The 21860-nt window shown below is 35.1% G+C and overlaps 2 protein-coding genes across 4 annotated transcripts in view; one reads left to right on the plus strand and one right to left on the minus strand.

The window, feature by feature from the left end:
- The window catches only part of LOC122527424 (protein RUFY3-like), a 32154-nt gene extending 21712 nt beyond the window's left edge, over positions 1-10442 (minus strand). The window contains exons 1-9 of one of the 3 annotated variants that reach the window (XM_043651609.1): positions 9216-10442; positions 7991-8169; positions 7797-7906; positions 7043-7250; positions 6764-6927; positions 6500-6662; positions 6272-6388; positions 5976-6116; positions 3066-3163 (exon numbers count right to left, since the gene is read on the minus strand). In XM_043651609.1, the coding sequence (XP_043507544.1) occupies positions 3066-3163; positions 5976-6116; positions 6272-6388; positions 6500-6662; positions 6764-6927; positions 7043-7250; positions 7797-7906; positions 7991-8169; positions 9216-9579 (1544 nt within the window). In that variant the 5' untranslated portion in view covers positions 9580-10442. Of the gene's footprint in view, positions 1-1233; positions 5319-5975; positions 6117-6271; positions 6389-6499; positions 6663-6763; positions 6928-7042; positions 7251-7796; positions 7907-7990; positions 8170-9215 lie in introns of those variants that run through there. The other 2 variants (XM_043651610.1, XM_043651611.1) reach the window with 2 other exon arrangements.
- A 5277-nt stretch (positions 10443-15719) lies between these two features.
- The window catches only part of LOC122527416, a 40040-nt gene continuing 33899 nt past the window's right edge, over positions 15720-21860 (plus strand). The window contains exon 1 of the mRNA XM_043651586.1: positions 15720-16043. Coding sequence (XP_043507521.1) covers positions 16002-16043 — 42 coding nt within the window. The 5' untranslated portion in view covers positions 15720-16001. The remainder of the gene's footprint in view (positions 16044-21860) is intronic.

Consider the following 21860-nt stretch of genomic DNA (forward strand, 5'->3'; position numbering starts at 1 on the left):
CTTGAGAATTCATTTATGAAATGATCTACTACATAGTACGAAGCTAATGATCTACTACATATTATGAAGCTAATGAAAAAAATGAGTCATGATATTGCAATTAAGATTGAAATTTGAACGACCATTGTCACTTATCCCCGAATTTTCGGCGAACGAGCTGATGTTCACAATTTTCTTTTTTTTTTTTTTATTCTTTTAATTATTTAAGTTCGCAATCTATTTATGTAACTGTCTTGCGATCATTTAACGGGGACACGATTCAAGCAACCTAATTAAATCGTAACGAAGCAACGATTCAAGCGACGAAACGAGGAGGCGAAACTTCCGCAGTTATTTGTCGACGTTATTTCGAGAAAATTATTTCGAGCGATGAATAAATTATTATAACAACCGATACGGCTCTGTTCGTTTAAACAAAATTCGCTCGAGGAGCCAAGCGTTACGCAGATCTGGCTGACCGAGTTTACAGAAATACTAAGCTGCTCGACAAAAGGAAGTTACAAAAGGCAAGGATCTGTAACTTAGTTAGTCAGAGATCTCCGGTGCAGAACTTTCTTCCATGATTATTCATGGCCGAATATCGTTATCCGGCCGAAGAAACAGGCAGGATGTTTTTTTAATGGCTTTATACTATAATCCCCAGCGAATTTCAGCAAAATGTTGGATCTCTGTACTCGTCTGTTTTTCCCCCGGAGTTCGTAATCCAATCTCCAACAAAAACGTGGCAAAAACTCAACTTACCTTGCGCCTCGTGTCGGGAATTCGTGATTTCCACGGAAAACTCTAATCAATCGTGAAGATTATTTCGATCTTTGCGATCTAAGATACGCGCCATAGACGTGTGGTTCTTTCAACACATTTTGGGTGTCTTTTTGATGTAAATTGAACCTTTAATATAAAGATCTTTCAATCTAAGATCTTAAATGTTTAAAATCTTCAGAAATTGAATAGAACCAGCTTTCACGATTAATTAGAATTGGAAGAGTCAAAGAGGTCGCTAAAATCAAATTTTAATAAGCGTCTGCGCTTCTGGTTAATACTTGAAACTAAAGAGAAACTTGAAAAAACTTTCGAGACCTTCGTGAAAAGGAAAATGACGAAATGAAAGAGAATTCGAGAGACATAGTTTTGTTTCTTTCAATTACAAAATGCTGTGAACATTATTGTTCAAACGAAAAGTCTCATCTTACGTCTAAACGATGATGATCTCAGGGTAATTAAATGCAAACTATCTTCTGTCATGAATTTATTTCCGCTGCATTGATATACAAGCACACAAGTGTCTCGGTGCGTTATAAAGACCATTGCTCGATGCTTATACATAATTATATTCATATAAAGATATATCATATATGGCACGTTTGTTTCGTAAGTCTCTCCCGGTGAACGTGAACGACACGAAACGATGTGTATATATGCGTGTGTCTGTATATATAAAACGACCAAGAATATGTATAAGTATGTGTATGTATATATATGTGTATGATAAGTCGTAAGAAACAAGTGGATCTAACGTGAAAAGCAAACAAAAAAGGGGGGGGCGGAAGAGAAGAGAAAGAATCAGCCACGATAAAAATGATCGCAAGTCAGTTGCTGAAACACTGAGATATCCTTTATATCGTAATTCATAATTCTAATTGACCGCCAATCAAATAGAAGAATTGACGTAAATTACAGAAAAGCTTGAGTAAGTATTTCACGTACGAGAAAGGGGATCGATTAAAATCCAACGATTATTCGTTCACTCGATCTCGAGGTATAAATCTACCAATTAATTAATTAAAACACGAATTTATCGCTATAACATTAATATTTATATTATGTTATGTTATATTAGATTACGTTATGTTATGTTATATTATATTATATTATATTATATTATATTATATAGACTTAATAATCTTAAATCGAAGTAGCCGTTGAATGAAGGTTTGCCAACATCTCCGTTAACGAATCAGTAGATCTATGAAGATTCTTTTGTCTCGACTAATCTATCCTAAGTCAGATCGCGTTCGCGACGCCTAAGTAAAAAATAAATCACCTCTAACTACAGCCGTCGTGCCGCGTATCGTTTCTCGATGTCGTCGGCCACGATAATATCGCGTCGAGCAAACCACGAGCTATTAGAAAAATCCCTTATCACAACGACTAGGTACTTGTACGTAAAATGCTAAAACGTTTAACGATAATATAAAGATAGTATTAGTAATATTCTGCCGTTCTGGCCGTTCTACCATAGCGTTCCTTCCACGAGGGAGTGTACGTGAAACGATTTGAACGAAATGAAAAGCGTTAATGGGAAGATGGAACGATGATGTTGGAAGAAGAACTTGATGCTCCAGAAATTCCTTGCTTATATTCTTCAAAGGTTGATCTGTGATAAATAATCTTAGTTTCACATTGAATTGGATTTAAATTGTCAGACAATATTTCGTAAATGTGACTGCGAACTTTTACGTATTTAGAGAAAAGTGTAAAGTTTATTCTACGGAATATAATAGAATATTCGAAGCGTAGTTAAATATTAGTTTTCTTATCGAGATTTTGCAAAAATCCGCTGTTTCTTTATAACAACTTTCCTAACTGGTATTATTGGGCTACTGACTTAGTGTTAAGATATTTGTAAAATACGAAATAAAATCAAATACCATAAATTCTAGTGATCCAGCATAAATTGTTATATCATTGACAATCTATAATTCAACTATATACTGTTTGAGTCAGGATCAATTGGATTCTGACAGAAAGCTTGCGGCGAATTTTAAAAATGAAAATTGTCTGACACTTCGATCGTGCAAAAATTTCATCGCAATATGACGAAATCAGAATTTCTGTGAGCATGAAGATCCTCTTGATAGTCGTGCGATGAACGTTTTAACGAACTCTTACAATAAATGGCATGAAGCAGCGATTATATTATATTCGAGAAGCGAGAAGTATAATGTAATAACACGATAGGGTGTTAGTTATCAACTTCAATAGAGCGATTGATCGTAATCTAAGAACCGATGAGTCAGTCGTGCTTACAAAGTAATTAACAACTAATGAAAGACAAATAAACGTACTTTTCATCCATTTTCTGGATGGTTTCAGTCATCGATAGCGTCTTAGCCTCCAATTTAGTGATCAGTTCTGTTTTATGCTTAAGCGAGCCTTCGCACTCCTGAAATAAACGTTGTCTGAGTGAAAGGCGGAAAGAACCGTTTTCTTTTTTTCTTTTTTTCTTTTTTCTTTTCTTTTTTCGATTGTTTCTCTAAAACTAAAGGGGAAATTGTCCTGAAATTGCACGTAACCCTTAAAGATAGAAATGCACACGTACAATCTGTGGCTGCAAGAAGCTCATCCTGTAGCAACGTAAAAGATTCAGGCGTCATTAACTTAATGTCAATTGTAATGGTAATGGAGATTAGTCGAAAAATCATGCAACGTGAATTTTCAAATCCCATTGAAACGTGAATTAGTGGAATTTAAGTATTTCCGTCGTCGAGTTGGATATGGGGAACGTTAATCATCCGTCGATTGGTATTATCTCGCGGGCAAAACTTCGACAGAATCTAAACGAATAATAATATTTGCTGATTGATTATTCAACGGGGAGGAAGATCAATACCAATGTAACAGGATAATTAATATTCATTGAAATACAATGTTTCCGCGATGAAGTGAAATGAAATAATCCGAGACACTCTACACACAGAGAATAATAATTAATAACCAGAGTTCTAATGAACGATAAAACAGATATCGATTGGATACGAAAAACACGTGTTAATGTTATTGTCGTTCGATAGTTCGATAGTGCACGCAATAGGAATTTCATTGAAACAGCGTGTAAACTATGCCGTGAATAAAGCACAGCTAATAATAATCTCGTAGAGTATCTCGATCGAAACACACCACGATAGACGTTCTATTCGAAAGCTTATTGATGCATGAATTGCTAGATTAATTAAATATATCGAATACTTCATTCTCGTTGATATATTCTACGCGTTTCCAAGTGTGTATAAAGTCTTGGCCTGTGAAAGGTCTACGTGATAACTTTTGATACAGCTTGTTTAACGTTGAGTGTAATAATAGTTAGTGCTTCTGAATGATCCAACAACATTTCTCGTGATTAAATTCTATTTCGATAACAACCATAGTGTCTGCGAATGCATATATGTAAATTCTTTCGTAACAGTTATGCTTTTAGGCGATTAACGGTTAACGTCTACTAACTTAAATGACACACCTATTATAAGCTCCTTCTGTTTCATAGAAACTTAGTTCAGAATAATGCAAATTTCTTACTTGGATAATTTATCAACTTGTTAACCAGATTAATTCTTGCGAATATGATATATATATATATATATTATTGATTTATTATTAGTAGAAATGAAAGACCTCTCAGATCTCTGGGAAATTTAAAATTAATTAAATTGGAAAGTTTTAATCCCTGCCCATATAAATACGACACAACAAATGAAATTCATTCGTAAATGAAAGATACGAAATATCTGAGTTAAAGAAATTATCGTATTCGTGAGATTATTGGTAGTCAGTTATACACGTTCAACAATTCACTGAAAACTCGAAGAAACTCCAGAATAAAAAGAAACGGGATGAAACTCATACTTCGCAAATTATGTACAGGGTAATAATTAATCAATTAAACACGCTATTACTCGTATATACATAGACGACTGTTTAAAATGTCATTGGACATTTCAGGAACACGTTCGTATAAAGGATCAGCCATCGTTCATACGCCCTAGGTGAGGATGCACGTGTAATATAAAAACCATTCTCCAAAGACTGGTGTTCTCTTATGCAGCCGATTGCTCCTTCGCCTCCATGGAGACCTCACCGTTCGCTTTACTCTGCTCTACGTTATCAGGCTTTGCAGTCCCCTTGCCGTTAGCGCCGTTTACTTTCTCGTCAACCCTCGTCTCCCTGTTATTATTCGGAGAATCTGGCTGCTTAATCAAAGATTGTTGCTGAACGTTATCAGAGTGTTGTTGATTGTTAGTTTGCTGGTTGTTAGACGATTTCTGATGATTGTTAGCCGATTGGTGCTGATTGTTAGAAGAGTGCTGATAGTCAGCCGCGTGTACATTGTCTACGGACGAGTAACATCGCGGCGACGTGGGACTGGTCTTATTTAGAATCGATTTCGAGACACTGCTCGGCGTTGTCGGGCTACGAATACTATCGCCGTCCTTTTTCATGTGGTTGCACTTCTCGAGATTATTCAGGATCTTGCCGATCTGATTGGTCTTCGCGTGCAGCCGGCTCACCATTTCGCCTTTCTGCGTTAGTTCGTGCTCACATTCCTATAATGGAAATAGTCCCAGAAACAAGAGAATAATCGAAAGTAAAAACCCGTATTTCCCCCAGCGTGGCAAACGAGTAACTTAGAAACTGTCTGTGAGTGTGGGATCAAAGTCTAGGCTCAAAAATCTGAAAAGCTGATGGGATTAAAGCGGAGACGAAGAAAAAAAGAAAAGAAAAGAAAAGAAAAGAAAAAAAAAGAAAAGAAAAGAAAAGAAAAGAAAAGAAAAGAAACACAGCGCAAATGCGTGCGATGAGAGAAACACATATGTCAATATTTAAAACGTGACGATAATCGCGACAAGGATTTGCCTCGTGATTTTTAAGTGTCGAGGAAGTTTTTTGAAGTTAGATTCCCGGTTTTTGATTTTTCACAATTTGCAAATTCACATTTTTTTTTAAAAAAAGAATTGAATTTTTTCGTTGAGACGTATGAAAAATATTATTGATCGACAACTTTGGATATTTTATCATATGAATTCTATGCAATTTATATATTCATAAAAATCCACGGTTTACTTATAACTAAACAAAAATTTACACGAATGTAGCAAATGTTGCAAAGAACTTGGGAGTAAAATTATGATATAATATGTTACTCGGACTTGTAAAGCGTCCTGCGTCGCGATTAACGCGTGAAAAGGAATACAATTGATCACCTGTAGCTTTTTATACATTTCCAAGTTAATTAACTTGATTTCATCGAGCTGTCGTCGCAATGATATGATCGTATCTTGTTTCTCGTGAATATCTTTCTCCAACAGCTTCATAGCCACTTCCATTTCCGACTTCATACTAATCTGCTCACAAAAAATTAGTCAGTCATTTCTCCCGTTCTCGATTTCTCTAACGTTCTAATTCGTATTTCAACCGTATATCAAACGCTCAAGACCTGAGGAAACGAAAAAGAGTAAAAGAGATACAAAAGGTATTACGAGATAGAATCGTCATCCACCTGTAATTCCAATTCCTTCTCTACGTCCTTCCGCATTTTCTTCTCGGCCTCTAACCTACTTCTCAACTCCTCGATTTCTGTCGTCGTTTCGGTGATTTTGATCGGTGGTTTCCCGTTCTGAAACCAGAGAAATCACCCACCCCCGTTTTGACGAGCGACGAATCAACGAAAAAAAAATAAAAAAAAAAAAATAAAAAATGAACCGCTTAGACATCAAAACCCTCGTACCTCGTTCGTGTCTTTGACCTCGATTCCCAACTCTTTCTTCAATTGTCTGTTCTCCTCGTAAAGCGACAGTATGTGATTTTGAGCAATAGAGAGGTCCTCCTTCATAAGAGCGTTCGTCGTTGTCAGGGATTCCACTTTCGTTTGTAGATTAGTCACCGTTGCGCTGAAATCGACGTAGAAGCACACCTTCTCAATCTACTCTGTTCGTTCGAATCGGTAGGGAATCGGTAGCGAAACACGAAAGCACGAATATGGAAAGATTACTTCAAGTGTCGGTTCAATTCCTCGATGTAGTTCTTCTGGTCGAGGACCGTGGTCATGTTGTCGTTTTCAAGCTCGTCATCCGGCGATTCCCCGGGTATGTGATTGCTGTTTCGCAGATACAACGAGAAATCGATCACCCCTTGTTGACAATCGAGGTCCTCTTCCTGTTACGACAGTTTTTTTTTTTTTTTTTTTTTACAGTTTTCGGTGTTAACCTGGTTAGCGAAACTTCTGAACCCGGCGTGGAAAAACACACGCGCACACACGCGCGTAACTGACCTTTACGCAGAAGTTGCAGTCGATGACGTTCAAGCCCACCAACAAGCCCATTATAACGATTGCTTCCTCGCTCATCATCAGAGCGTCCGGCTCGAAATACTCGGACAATATATCCTCCTTGTGATCGATTAAAACTTTCAAGTAGTCTGCCAGCTTTTTCTGCATTAACGCCATACGCAGCCATGCTCGCGCTCTACCCATCGCGGTCCTGAAAAGGTCAGCCCCGGTCGACAGACGGGGGTATATCAAGCGGATATCGCCAAAGAAGCGATCTAACAAAGCTGAGTTAATTTCTCTCTTGAGATACGTGTACGTTGCTGAGTATGTTAAACAAGATATTAGATTTATCGAGATCTCTTGTGTAGAGAAAGATGAAGATATTTTTAATCTGAGAGGAGATGACGTTAGAGATCTCTTAATTTGGATTGATTTTGAGAGAGAGTTAATACCTTTCGTTGAAGTAAACCAAGATGTAATTAAATTGATAAATTTTCTGTGATCGGCGATAATTTATTTTAACGAATATTCTACCGAAGTGTGTATAGAAATTAATATCGCAGAAAGCAAAACTACAATTTACTACCTTTTATCTTCTATTTTATGTTAGATGTATAATCGGTACTTGTAATAAAAGTTGAAAATTTCTGTCATCAAAATTTGCAATAAAAAATTCTATGATTCTGTGCAATTGCTATGAATCACGTGCGCACACGCGAGAAAAAATGGGTAAAAACAGAAACGGAGTTATATATACCTAACAGTGGGTAGATCACGAATACTAGACGTAATGTCCTGTGCTTCTGAACAATATTTTTCAACGAGCTGAAGTATATCCCAAAGCTCCTTCTTGGGTCCGAGTAGACCCTGAAATCGAAGGCAATTAGCGCCATTTGCTTTTCTCTTCATTTGTAAGTCAGTGTTCAGTGTTATGACGAAGGTGTTCTTTACCTTCTTCGGTCGCAAACCGTGTCTGAGCACGTGTTCGAGAACGATGAAAAAGTGTTGCAACGGCATATGATCGGAGTCGAGCATTCGACCATACTTCAAAGACGTTTCGATCAGCTCCTTCACGATTAATTTCGAAATATTCACGAGATTACTCCTCTCGATGATGACCGGATCACGTGCTGTAAAAACAACAGTTCCTCGTTCCAGTTGGAATTAGGGGAAAGATCAGTTTGAACCCGCAGGTTTCGTTTCGTATGTTCTCGTATTGTCGAAAAATTATAAAATAAATATGGAATTCTCCCCGAAAGCGTGATGATGATGGTATGAATGCGAGTATCGGCAAAGCGCAACGTAAAATTATTAACAAACAAAATATTATGCTAATTAAATTATGTTCTACCGAGGAAAAAAGACTTAAACGATACGCGATTCTGAGAAATGTACAAAAGGACAGAAGGTAGAAAAGATTGTTTAAATCAAAAATTCCCAAGGAAACGAATTCTAGCTTTTTTGAAATTCACAGATCTCGCGGTAAAATTTAGAAAGAAATATAAGATGTAAAAGTTACAGTTCGTTATAATAAAACCTAAAGTTCTCGGTAATTTTGTTATAACTTTTATCGGATCATTCCATATTAAAATTTAAAAGTAAACTAAAACTTTAAAATATGTAATTTCAATTTACTCAATCGTATGCAGTAAAGACGACATTAACCAGAATAAAAGAGTACAGTCGAGAATTTTCCCATCTACTCTTTGTTCTAAATTTATAAAAAGTTGTTCACTTTGTTAACTTTCTCCAACCCAAATCATTAGTTTCGTAGTCCCAAACATGAAAAATCAATTCTCGTCCCAAATTTTCTTTTTATCCTCCGCTCACGAAACGACACGATACTCATTAATCTTTTTTCACCGACGCAAAAGTAATCAAACAAGCCAGAATAAATTTCCTCGACGATGGACTAATTCCATAAACCTAACGAAAAGGAAGAAAAGAAAAAAAAAAGAAGACGGAAAAGAACAACCAAAGCTTGGAAACTTGAACTCGTCCAACTAAATCGTCAATACGACACAAAGTAGTACAATGAATCTGAATTCGAATCAGCAAAGTCGATTGGTGCACAAATTTCCAACGCGGTTTCCAAATGTTGTGCCTATGTTGTATATACGAACGAACGAAAGAAGACAGAAATGAAGCGAGTAGTGCAAGAACATCGAGTACAGACACAAGCTGGAAACGTGCTGCAATGGCGGTGGGCTTGGCGGCATTATATCGCGAAGCTCTCGCTGATCGGGAAGCTGTTGCTGACGATGGTGATTATGATGATGATGATGATGGTTAATACCACTGAGAGCGAGCGGCGGCGATGGCGACCGCTGCATCGAGTCCTGCAACGAGAACTCGACATCCTGAAGCTCTTTCAGACACAGCCACTCGCCGTCCACCGACACGCGGAAGTTGCACAGGTATATCGTATCCTGAGCGCCAGCCATGTCTTCTTCAAGCATGACCCCACCGTGATGATGCACACCGTGATGATGGTCACCCGGTGGCCTGATCTTCAGACCGTTTTTGGATTCTTGCCGCATAGAAGATCCTTCGTAACAATGGATCCCTTTAGGTCAATCCGCCCGCCAGCGTTCCTATCTTTCACTCAACTGGGCCTTCCTCTTCTTTATCGATCCTCTCAGTGAATATTCCTTGGGCCAATATACGACGTAACCGGAAGAATAGCTCCTCTCCCCTTTCGTTCTAAAATTTTGACTCGGGTATATCAAATCGATCAGACGAGATCGTTTCTCGATACGAAAGATCCTCTTATTTTCCGACGATATCACTCAAATCCTCTCAGCCGAGGCTGCTCTCTTGACGATTTCAATCAGCTGATGCGTTTCACTAATGCAATTTGCTTCGTTCGTGTTCGTCGAATCGATTTCACGATATTTCCTCCACTTTATTTTTACTCGAATAGCAACGACGATCGATTTTTTTCTTTCTTTCTTCTTCTTTTTTTTTTTTTTTTTTTTTTTTTTTCGTTTAAATAGATTTCGGTCTACGACGTTTGTCCGGTGTTTGTTAGACTGAGGCGTTAGTTCGTGAAACGGAGAAAAACGAAATATAGACACTGCGGTAAAAGCAACGAAAAGAAACGTTTGGCTGAAGCGGAAAAACGATCGTTCGCACTCGGTTTCGTGCTACATCGTAGCTGAACGTTGCGGTGTTGGCTTCCTTAGTAGCTCGACATCGCTGAGACCGATTCACTGTCGAGGGAAACCGCGTATGACCGCGTATGACGTGCGCCCGTTGCTCACGGAAATTTTTACGACGAGAATATGGCGAGTCGCCGGCGAAATGTAATATTGATTCTCCCGCCGACCTTACCTCCACCTACGATAATCAATACCCGCGCTCGGGCAGCTAGACCAGATGGTGCTGCCATCTGTCACGACTCGATCGGTAGAACAGAAAACAAAATCGCTAAGATCCTCGATCATCAACTTCATCGTGACGTGATTGAAAGAGAATAATTTCTAGAGTTATTACGCGCTACGTTAGCTACATATTACGGAATTTTATTTTTATTTACTTTTAATAAATGAAGTTCTATTTCGAATATTCTACGAATATTCTAATGTAATTTTCTACGGATGCGTTGGACGTTACTTCATGCATTGGACAACTTTTTTAAAAATCGTAAAGCGGTGTTTTTTTTATTTTATTTCATCGTAATATTCACACCCACGTAACAAACGAAATTAAAATTAACTTCCTGTTACCTTCATGCGCAGTTATTTTATTAAAAATCAAATGGATGATACTTTTGAAATAGCTAAATGTTAAAATAACTATACTATTGAAACACGTTAATCGATTTCGTTCTACTGCTGCTCATCTGTTAATCCACTAACTCTTGTTCTCGTTCATCGGTTCAAAAACTACATCGAACTACGCGCATCTATAATCCCATTTTCTATTAATTCAAGAATTAATATTGAACTACACGCATGGCCAATCTCATTTTCAGCCAATTTAAACCTTGATTAGAATCGGCTGATCTAAACTAATCAGTTAATCTAAATCGTAAAAGTAAACGATCTAAATCGTAGTAATGCAGATCGTGTAATTCGCATCGAGGTAAACGACCGGTCCCGGTCGTGGAGTTGGCCGTGGCATGTAACACGTGTAATATTTCCCATTGATGATCACGTGACCGCGTGTCGACTTGCAAAGTAGGCGTTTCGCGATAAAGAAACAGCGGTCCAGCGTGTGCGCATCGACGTTCAATCACGCGCACTTCGCATCGACGGGCTACGTTGCGACTACTTTGAAACGCGCGCCGAAAGCGGATCGGAAACATGCACGTATCGTAGATGTGTACTTACGTCTGGGTAACCACCAAGCGTCCAATTTTCTAGGCCTCGAGACTACGAGATCCGGCCACTTGTCCTCCCTAATCGAGTAAGTCGACGGCGATCGCGATACACTTTTCTCATTCTCTTCGGACACTAAGCTACCGGTTAACGATTTCTCGGACGGAGATATTGGCAAACCTTCACTACTCACCGCGGCCATGTTTACGTTTTCACTGTACGCTCGCGCGCGCGCGCGCGCTTGCCAACCAGTGGCTGCCTACGTTCATGCGTCCTCGCGTTCTCGTCCACTCTTAGCTAGCGATGGGAACGACGCTCTTCTGATCGTAAGTTGTCCTAGAACCTCGAGCAAGCCTCGGCGTGAATCGATCGAATCGAGCCGATTTTCACCAGGAGTGGATCAAATTGGAGCGAACGTTCAATTTATCGGAAACTCATCACAGAAGTGATTCGAACGTGTTCTCAGATTTCTAATAATGAGATCATTCGTCGTGTGGCGTACCGCAAAAGCGCCATTTCCAATAGCGCGGTAACTTGAAGATTGATGGTTTATTTATTTCGATACACGTTCTTCCAACCTATGGATCCCCACAGAAAATCAGAGAGAGTGGTTTTCTAAAAGTACTTAGTTTTTTTTTTTTTTTCTAGAACAATTTACAAAAAATTAAGTAACAAGTTGGAATTATATTCTAGAACGTGTATTTTTAATATTAGTATTAAACGTGCATTTTTGTGAAAACATGAGGAAAGATAATAGATTCGATAATTGATTCTATATGTAAATTGCCGAGGGAAGCGTTGATATAAATTATGAGGATTGGAAAGGATATCAGATTCATTTTAATTTATGTTAGTATATAGTTTTTTAAAGAATATTAAATTCATTTTAATTCATGTTAACATATAGTTTTTTTTATAGTTAATTTATAGTTAATTTTTTACTGTTAATTATAATAATTTATTATAATAATAAAGTTTTTCAGTTTATATAGTTTCATAGTTAATTAGTTTTAAGTTACAGTGGTATATAGTTTTATACCGTTAATTTATATTTATATTATATCAGTATAATGTACATATATTACGATCATATTATTTCGTATTTATTAATAAACATAGATAATAATATATAACGTCTTTATGGTACAATTTATATGGTAAATATTAATCATTAAATATATTTATAATTTTACAACATCTTTCAATCCACACGGAGTACCTAATAATAAACTAAATTTAAAAATTACAGAATTTTAATATCCCATCACTACCGAACAAAATACATTTGCTTCGTCGTAGAATCCATTTCAATGATAAGAAACATTACATGTTGATTCTTAATGTAATTAATGATCGAATAAGTCCATTAGATGAAATATACTTGTTTAGAGGGAAATATAAATTGTCCTGATTTCATGTTGAGTTAAACAAAAATAACCATTAACCAGTATTATTTGTCAATATGATTAATTACAATTTATCGTACATATAAATTTATAAACAGTATTATTATTTGTATAAATAATAGTAGTGTTATTATTTGAGATTAATGGATACAACTACCCATGCATTGTAATTCGCTATAAATCAATACTGTTATAAATAAATTAATGGTATATTTTAGAAGCTTCAATCGTGTTTGCTGATACAATATTCACGTTGGAAAGCCAGCGTATAAAAATTAAATAAAATTTGTATAATTATGTACCTACATATTTTACAATTATGAATGTTGTGCAATTATTTGTAAGTGATACAAAGTAATCTTGTAGTGTAACAATACTCCATTCCGTGGAAGCTGTAATTTCCTGTCAAAGAAACGAAAGAAAATTACCATCCTCGCACGTTCAATTCCCACTTTCGAAAACGAATTGTAATGCCGTGTATGTCTCTCCTGAACACGTATATACGATGAAACGTTAACACGTGTGTAGCAAAGATAACAGTACATCTTCTACGCCGACTTATACATGTTGTTTTTGTGACATACATTATCATACGCACAATTTCATTCTCTCGCGCGTACAATAAATACGTCCCAGAAAGATAAATGTGCGATTAAGAAACTGGTCCATTTATCTCGATGAACTATCATTTATTTAATGAATTATCACTTTAATTGACTAGATTATATATCAAGTTTTAAATAAATTTCGTACAACTGACGCACTTGATTCGAGTACAGACAAATTAAATATATCACAAGTTTATAAATTTAAGTTAAATTTAAATCTGTAGACTGAACAAATCAAATCGAGCTTTGTGTGCACATTAAATTTATGCTGATAGTTTAATATATTCCAAATAATAAGATATAATAGACTGAAGATTAAATGATTGATTTTGTGTTAAATATTAGCTTGAGCAAGGTTCACTGGTTAAAGAGTCTATTACGTAGCTTGCATCGGGCATGAACTATTTTATATTGGATGATACAGAAGTTGAATAATTTATCGGACTTGAGACGTCAAGCTTGCTTGAAGCAGTAATTTCGATTAAATTTTAATCTCAAGTTTATGTTGGCTTAGGTTACATGACATATCAAGTTTATATTGATTTAGGTTACATGACAATTGACATATCAAGAATCATATTAAGTCTCTGGAAAGGATGGAAGTCTCTAGAGAACAGAATAAATAAGACACACCTTTGTCCGGACAAGCCAACTTTCCTTTATTCTCACTAACTTTGAACTTACTTTCTTAGTTGAAACTATACATCTATACTTCCATTTGCTATGCTTAAAAGTTTCAAACTTCAAACACTACGTTCTAACCGCTATCTTGTCTTTTACTTCTCGCGAGATATACAACACTTTTATACAAGAAAAATTCACTTTTCGCTAAATATATGTACTAAATATTCAAATGGATTTCCCTCCAATTATATAAATTTTGAATTTCATTAATTAAATATTACGCGTAAATTACCAACGTGTCAGATTTATGACATACGGTTTTAAAAAATTACGATTGTTGCCCTTTACAACAGTATCACACGAAAAAGTTTAAATCAATCGTATTTGTTAAGAGTTTTCTCTTTGTCAGATAAATTATTCAAACAAACAAACTTTCTTCCATTTTCACCAAACTGAAACTCACCTCGAAACACCGTATGTCTCACATGTTAAATTAAAACGCTTTGAACATCAAAATGTACAATTTCAGTCACGAATTTACTTCTCATCCCTTACGAAGTATCTCCGCTGGATAAAGGTCTGCGTATAAGTCACATCTATCATTTTTTAATAATTCTTTTATTGACAGAAACGTTACATTAAATCTTTCCATTCTTAGTAACTTAATCGTTGATGAAAATAACAGTTTTCACTTAGATTCTCGTCCTCGTTACTTCACAAAGCGTTTTCGTAAGTGAAAAATTAGATCAACGTTACATTACATTTCTCAAGAGTTTGAAAAATTATTCAACAAATTTTTCTTTGTTCTCATTGTATAACTGTATATTTAAATTAAGATATCAATTTTACTAAACTCTAATTAGTACAATATTCAAATTGATATCTCGAGATATATATATTTTGAAATATCAAGTTGTTGAAAACTCTGCATTTGATCACAAAGAGAGTTTTCTCTTGAGTACGTAAGCTTTGTTGTATCATTCTTTTTAAAATCTGTGACTGACATTTAAATTAACATTGAATTCAAAATTCTCTGGAGTTTCTTGGAGTTTGGAGAGAACCACATTCGTACTCTTGTCTTCTGCATTTTACGTATCATCTTGACAGCAGAAAAATCAGATCAGTTTGATATATATACTACCATTCAAAAGACTGAAGCATCCTTTACTGGAATAATAAGAATATTAGAATATAAGAATATTAGAAATAATAAGAATATTAGAATATAAGAAATTAAAGATTTTTAAACTTAAACAGAGATGTCTTTTATTTATTAAAAATTACGCCAAATATTCTACTTTAGATATTATTGTATTCTCAAAAATTAACGTAAAAATCCACATTCTGATCACATTTCTCAAAATTTCCACAAGAAACGAAAATATTGGAAGACGAATAGAGATGTTTTCTATTTATTAAAAATCACACCAAATACTCCACTTTAGATATTTTATATCTCTTCTTTTTTATATTGGCTGCATTCTCAATTTTCTCACAAATATAGCACATAAAGCTTAGCACTTTGTTTCTCAGGTTTCTCTGAGACAATTTCCACGGGAAACAAAAATTCCCGGATATAGGCGAACAGGTGTTCAAAGATGGCAGGAATCAAGCGAAAGTGGCAACGTGCTGCGCACGCAGTGAATCCAAACCACCCTTCCCGGATTGCGAGTAACCCCCGGCGGCACCGATACTGAAACTCAAAGTTAAGCGCGCCGCCGAACCAGGCCAGTCTCTCAGTACTCACTCTCTTGTTAAGAGACGCGAGAGAAGCGAGCAAGTCGAAATGGCAAACGGCGTGGTAATGGCGCGAAACACTTGACTGAAAGGCAGCGGTGCGACGCGTTTCACCGCGGCCATGCGATCGAATCGTTTCGCGTTTTCGGAAATCACCGTCTGACGATCGCCGAAAGATCGACGTTTTCTCAATTCTCACCTCACGAGACTTTGCCTCATGAATGCGTACGTCACTTGGTGAAGTATCTCGGAAACAGCCGGAACAATGTACGGCATGCTGTTGGAGAGTGTCCAGCACTTCGTGCAGGTCGGTAAAACGTACCTCTCCGCTTTCTCTCAAAAGACTCGAGACAAGTATTTGCATTTGCATCAAAATTTTAATTACGTGACTGTAACAAAGTACCGATACATTGCAGATCAAAGTGATCAAAGTGATCTTTCAGGATCGATGTTGATTGACTCAAAAATTCTTGATAATTTTCACAGGTTCAAATTGACTTAAATCAGTGTGATGATTATTTTTGTAGCTCGAAATTGTAACCTGCGAATGATTGCATTGATCGTTGATTTCGTTTACGTTTAACTGTGAAATGTTTCGTATTGTTGAAGTATTGTAAATTCTAACTGAAGTCAATACGACGAACAAAAGTTAACTTCTTTGAATTCTTTTAAATTTTAATCAACTAAAATACACTGACTGACGCCTTGACTTTTTTATATTTAGAATAAATTTCCTTAAAAATTACGTTTGAATAAGTAACCAGTGAATAAGAAAAATTTTTTTGAATAACAAGTTGCGGAATAGTAATGAGTAATTTATTTCAGATGCCAATGCGATTATTTCAAGGAAATACTATTTTATGCACTTGGTGCATCGTTAGATAAAACTAACAATGTTTATTTGAGTTTGAATTTCAGAAAAAATTTCAGGAAAAAATGTGCAAATATTACTTTACCAATTTCTCTATTTTTTTCTATTAGTTTGGATTAATGAATTTGAGAAATTGATATTTCGTTGTCTACAATAAAATTGAATGTTTAAAAAATCGAAATCCGTTTTGACACTTTTGAACGAAAGTGTGTATATAAAGCAAAAAAAGAAAAAAAGAAAAAAACAGAAAACACGACTTTGTATGTGTCAGTGCTAGGTTGTTCGTCGAACCAGTTGATTTCGTTTCGACAGGTAACTCTTTTGTTACTCCGATTTAACGTGTACTCGCACTTTGGTTTATTCGATTAAGTTTATTCGATTGTGTTGGACAATCGAAACCGTCGTTTCGAAAACCCAGTTCAAAAAGAATCGATAGGATAGACGCTGGTTTCTTGATCCGAATTAATGTGATTACACGATGAGAAAAAAAGGGAACAATGCACATGCACCGGTGTGTGTAGAAGATGATTCTGATAACTGGGACCGCATTTCAGTCATGGCTCTGTTCTTTCAATCTGTTTTCTGTTCATTCTTTTCTGTTGTTGGGAAGTTTTCTGCAGTTTCTCGAGACGTTGATACACGGTGATTTTTACCTCTTTCGTTTTGTTAAAAATTAAAAAAGGAAATTATGAAAACTCGAGGTCTGTGACAAGGCTGAACGAAATTAGGGAAATCAGGGGAGAGGGTTTTTCAGAGTGTTGCAGTGTTTTTAAGTGAGATAAAAGTATCTCACAAATTTAATGTGCGTGGTTTTTAATTCTACATTTTTGTTGACAATTGAAGAAGAAAAAAGATTTTTAGAATTTGAGATCTGCAACGGGGTTGAACGAAATTAAGAAAATTGGAGGATGATAGAAAGATTCTGGTCTGCTGCAATGAATTGTTCTTTAATAAAATGGATAAACTCATTGCTATATTATTGATATTCATGCAAATTTATATCTCCGTGGACACAATAACGAAGTGGAGATTTGTTTATAATAATAATAAATATTACGAGTACACTATTTTGGATATTTTTACATATTACGTGTCGTCCGTCGTTTTTAAATTTCTTGTAAGTAATAGAATCCACAAAGTAAAACTTTTGTCACTGAGTTTTATGTTTTATATACTTCGCGTTCAACATCTTCAAACTAAGCAGTTCCTGCTGCGGACACACATAAATACAAATATTTGCCAACGTATGCAGTATACATATAGGTTTATTTGTACTTCCTGGTTCAATGAATAATTTAAAACTCGATGAAACTGTTAAATGTAACTGCATTACATTTAATATAACGATGGAACAAAACTGTGAATCGTACAACAAAATTTTATCGAACAATGGCAAAATGATTTAACAATCGTCATTCAGGATAATCGAAATCTTCCGCGGTATTTTCTCTAATTTTACTTTAAAATGAAAACGTGATTCATCTCAATTTTTATTTCGTTCACGTTCTTTCTTCTCTCACTCTGTACATTTAATGTTGACCATTCCGACTCGTGCCAATTGAACTGATAATGAAAGTTTCTGCAAGTGCACTGCCATCATTACTTCCTTATTTTATTGCACGCACGTGTACCGAATATTTACCAATGATATTGACTGAACTACGTACATCAATTTGAATGAGAAAAGCATACAAATAACTGATTCTTTTGTACATGTTTTCTATGTATATACCTGATCAAAAACGAATTTTTCGCGCATTGCTGCAATTCTTATGGAACACGTAAAGACTACATACAAAGCCAGGCTAAAGAAATCGATTATCTATGTATGTACGTAGTAAAAAAAATATCCTTAAGTTCTCATTATTATGGAGTTAATGGCGAAAATAAATTCTCTTTTATCTACTCTTTTCTTCGTTCCCCTTCAACGATTGTATAGAATTATATTAAATTATTATTACTGCTGTTATTCTGAAGTTCTCTTTCAGTATAAATCTCTACATTCTTTTTCAATTAAGCGAATATATTTGTTCTCGTAAAATCAAAGAGCTTCTTGCAAATTTATATATATAATCTAATTTAATAGATATATCGTTGTGCACTTTGATAATTAGAATAATATTTGCACGTAAGTGGCAGGCAGATATTTCATTCATAATAATAATTTCATTTTCTTCAGTTAATTTAACAATTAAATCTTTCAGTACGCAGAATATAAATCTTAAGTGTATCTTTAAGTTTCAGCGGATATAAAAAGTAATCTAATTTTCCTTTATTTCATCAAATTACCGTGGCAATTCAATCTCAAATAATGTAATAACGAGATATATTCGAAAGTTTCCTCTCGCAATGAAAGAAAATCTAAATTTCAAATTCTACTGAATACGTATATAATGTATAGGAGTGACATATTTCTCTTTCATATCACCAATTTTATGATATAAAAATTAAATAATTGAAACACGAACGACGAACACATACAAAAATGTAATGCCGCTCTAGATTAATTTCCATCAACATATCAAACGTAATTTATAAAGGCCGAACGATCGTAAAGCAATATTGCTCTTGGAAATTATTTAATAATTAAATTCTTAACGGCATATTAATTAATCAGTTCAGAATAATTCATGACTCGGTAACCATGAAGAGTAGCGCGTACAATTAATGCGCATATTTATGCAACATGTATACAACTTCAAATCGATTAACGTTAGAAGAGTAGAAATCCTTCGATGGGATTTCATCCCTGGTGCGAATACAAATGAAATTAATCTAAGAGAGAATTCCGTAGGAATGGCAACCATAAAAGAACATGATCCGATCTGCAACGCGATAGCTTTCTCCAATATCCTCCTTTCCTCGGCCTCGAGAAGATTCACGTTCCGTTCTTAATCATCTTGATAAAGTGTCCCAACTTGTTTAAATATCGACGACTGGAATAAATGTTCCGATTCTTCAACGAGTTTTTAATCCGCTCAAAACGATCGAGCGCGATCGTGAGATCGTGCTTCTGGAAAAATTGCCTCGGGATAACTTCTCGCCTCTGCTGAACGTTCGCGAGGTGAAACCGATCGCAAGCCGATTCGAACATTCGAACATGTGATTCATCCTATTTACTTGTTACTGACGTAACAAAAGCATAGTTGAGCAATCGAACGTCTCGGAAATCACATTATAGTTAATTGTGCATTTTTCGTAAAATTGCTACGGTTAATTGTGTATTTTTCGTAAAATTACTATGGTTAATTGTGCATTTTTCGTAAAATTGCTATGGTTAATTGTGCATTTTTCGTAAAATTGCTATGGTTAATTGTGCATTTTTCATAAATTTGCTATGGTTAATTGTGTATTTTTCGTAAAATTGCTATGGTTAATTGTGTATTTTTCGTAAAATTGCTATGGTTAATTGTGCATTTTTCGTAAAATTGCTATGGTTAATTGTGCATTTTTTCGTAAAATTATTTCGTACAATTAAAATAATGTTAAAAACCAGAAATGATATTTCATTCATAAATTTCATTTCGCTTCTCACTTTTTTATTTGCCGTAAAGGAATATTTCAAATTATTTCGCGTTATCCATTTGTGCGATTAATACGCAAAACTTCAAAGAGATCTCACATTTATAAGTTGTGCTTATCTTCGTAAACGAGTGGCATAAATGGTCGTAAATCAATTTAATCGCGTTAAATTTAATTACACGTAGCTATGATGGTTGGAAAGATCAGAATTATTGCGAATCGTTCATAATTTCATAATTGTATTACAGTGATTCTTATTAATATTTGAACATTGTATAAGTAATATATATATATATTTCAGAATATATCTTCAGAATATAATCTGTGTATCTCAGAATTTCGTTAACATTTCGTGAAATTTAACAGTGCATTATAGATAATGTATTATCCTTGCGTTACACATCTTATTGTCCAAATTTGAACAGTAATGTATATTTGTCAAGGTGACGTGCAAGTTGCTGATTTGTTGCAAAAATAATCGGTCGTTGCTAAAAGAGTCACGTAGCAGTCGAAGGAAATGGTCTGAAGGTACGCAATGAAACAAGGTATCTGAATATGGATGGATCCAGGCTTCCTCTGAGCCTTAATTGTACGAAGATTTAAAAATAGCATCGTTCCTCCGTCACTTAAGGACGTTAATTTGTTTTTCTAATGCATTAAGTTTCAATGAATCGACGTCGATCGTATAATCAGCGATTTATTATTTATCATTCTTTGCTCCCCGCTGCGAAAGAGAAAACCTCGTTTGCAGTTTCAGCAAGTGCGCATTAATTAAGGTATAAGTTTTGCGCGAGAGGAAAGGCGGTTAGATTATCTTCGTTAACATGCGTCGCGTTGTTTTGATTAGCTTCTTTGAGCAGATGCTATCAGGCATTAAATGGGTACCAAATTGTTAAATTAAAACTTGGGAAGTCGTTCGATTAGAAACTGGAAAATTGTTCGACAATGTATTAGATCGTTTGATTAGAAATTGGACAATCGTTTGATTAGAAAATTAGAAAATTCTCTCTTTGAAAGTTATATAATAAGAAAGATCTATTTAATTAAAAATTTAAACATTTCAACAATCTTCGTTTAATAATTAGGAAATTATTTAATTGCGGAATTAAAAGATTTAAAAAATCGTTCCGTTAGATATTAAAATGTCAATCATTAACGGGACAAATTAATTATTTTAATTAGATTTGTATTTCTAGTTATACGACAAAACGTTTCAGTTTCTGTATAATTTAGCACTTGATTAATATTTGATAATCGGAAACTGATCGATTCGTTTCATTTCAAAAATTTGCGTGTCCATTTCACATATTGGGTCTCGCGGGGTTTCATTAATGTGAAGATCGTATTAATTTTCGTGACCAAAGTCATTATGTCAGAACGAACATTGATTATTCTACGGTGAATAAGAAATTGGCTTAATTACGCGATTTCTTGTGAATATGTAGAACGAACAATGTGCGTTTCGTACATTATTCCTACATTGATAAATTCTAAGTGATTATTCAGGAAGTTTAGGAAATCTAATACGAAAGTTCAAACATACACGACTGATATTTCAAACGAGATCATCAATAAAATCACTTTATTTAACGAAGAAATTTAATTCTGCGAAGGTTGCCTTTTAATTTAATTCTTTTAATTTCGTAAAATTAATCTCATAAAACTTAATAACGTTAAATATTCAACTTTTAATTTTACAATCATAGAGTAGTACTGCAGAATAAAATTCTT

The sequence above is a fragment of the Frieseomelitta varia genome, unplaced genomic scaffold (genome assembly GCF_011392965.1).
Source record: "Frieseomelitta varia isolate USP_RPSP 00005682 unplaced genomic scaffold, Fvar_1.2 scaffold_217, whole genome shotgun sequence".
Taxonomy (NCBI): Eukaryota; Metazoa; Arthropoda; class Insecta; order Hymenoptera; family Apidae; genus Frieseomelitta; species Frieseomelitta varia.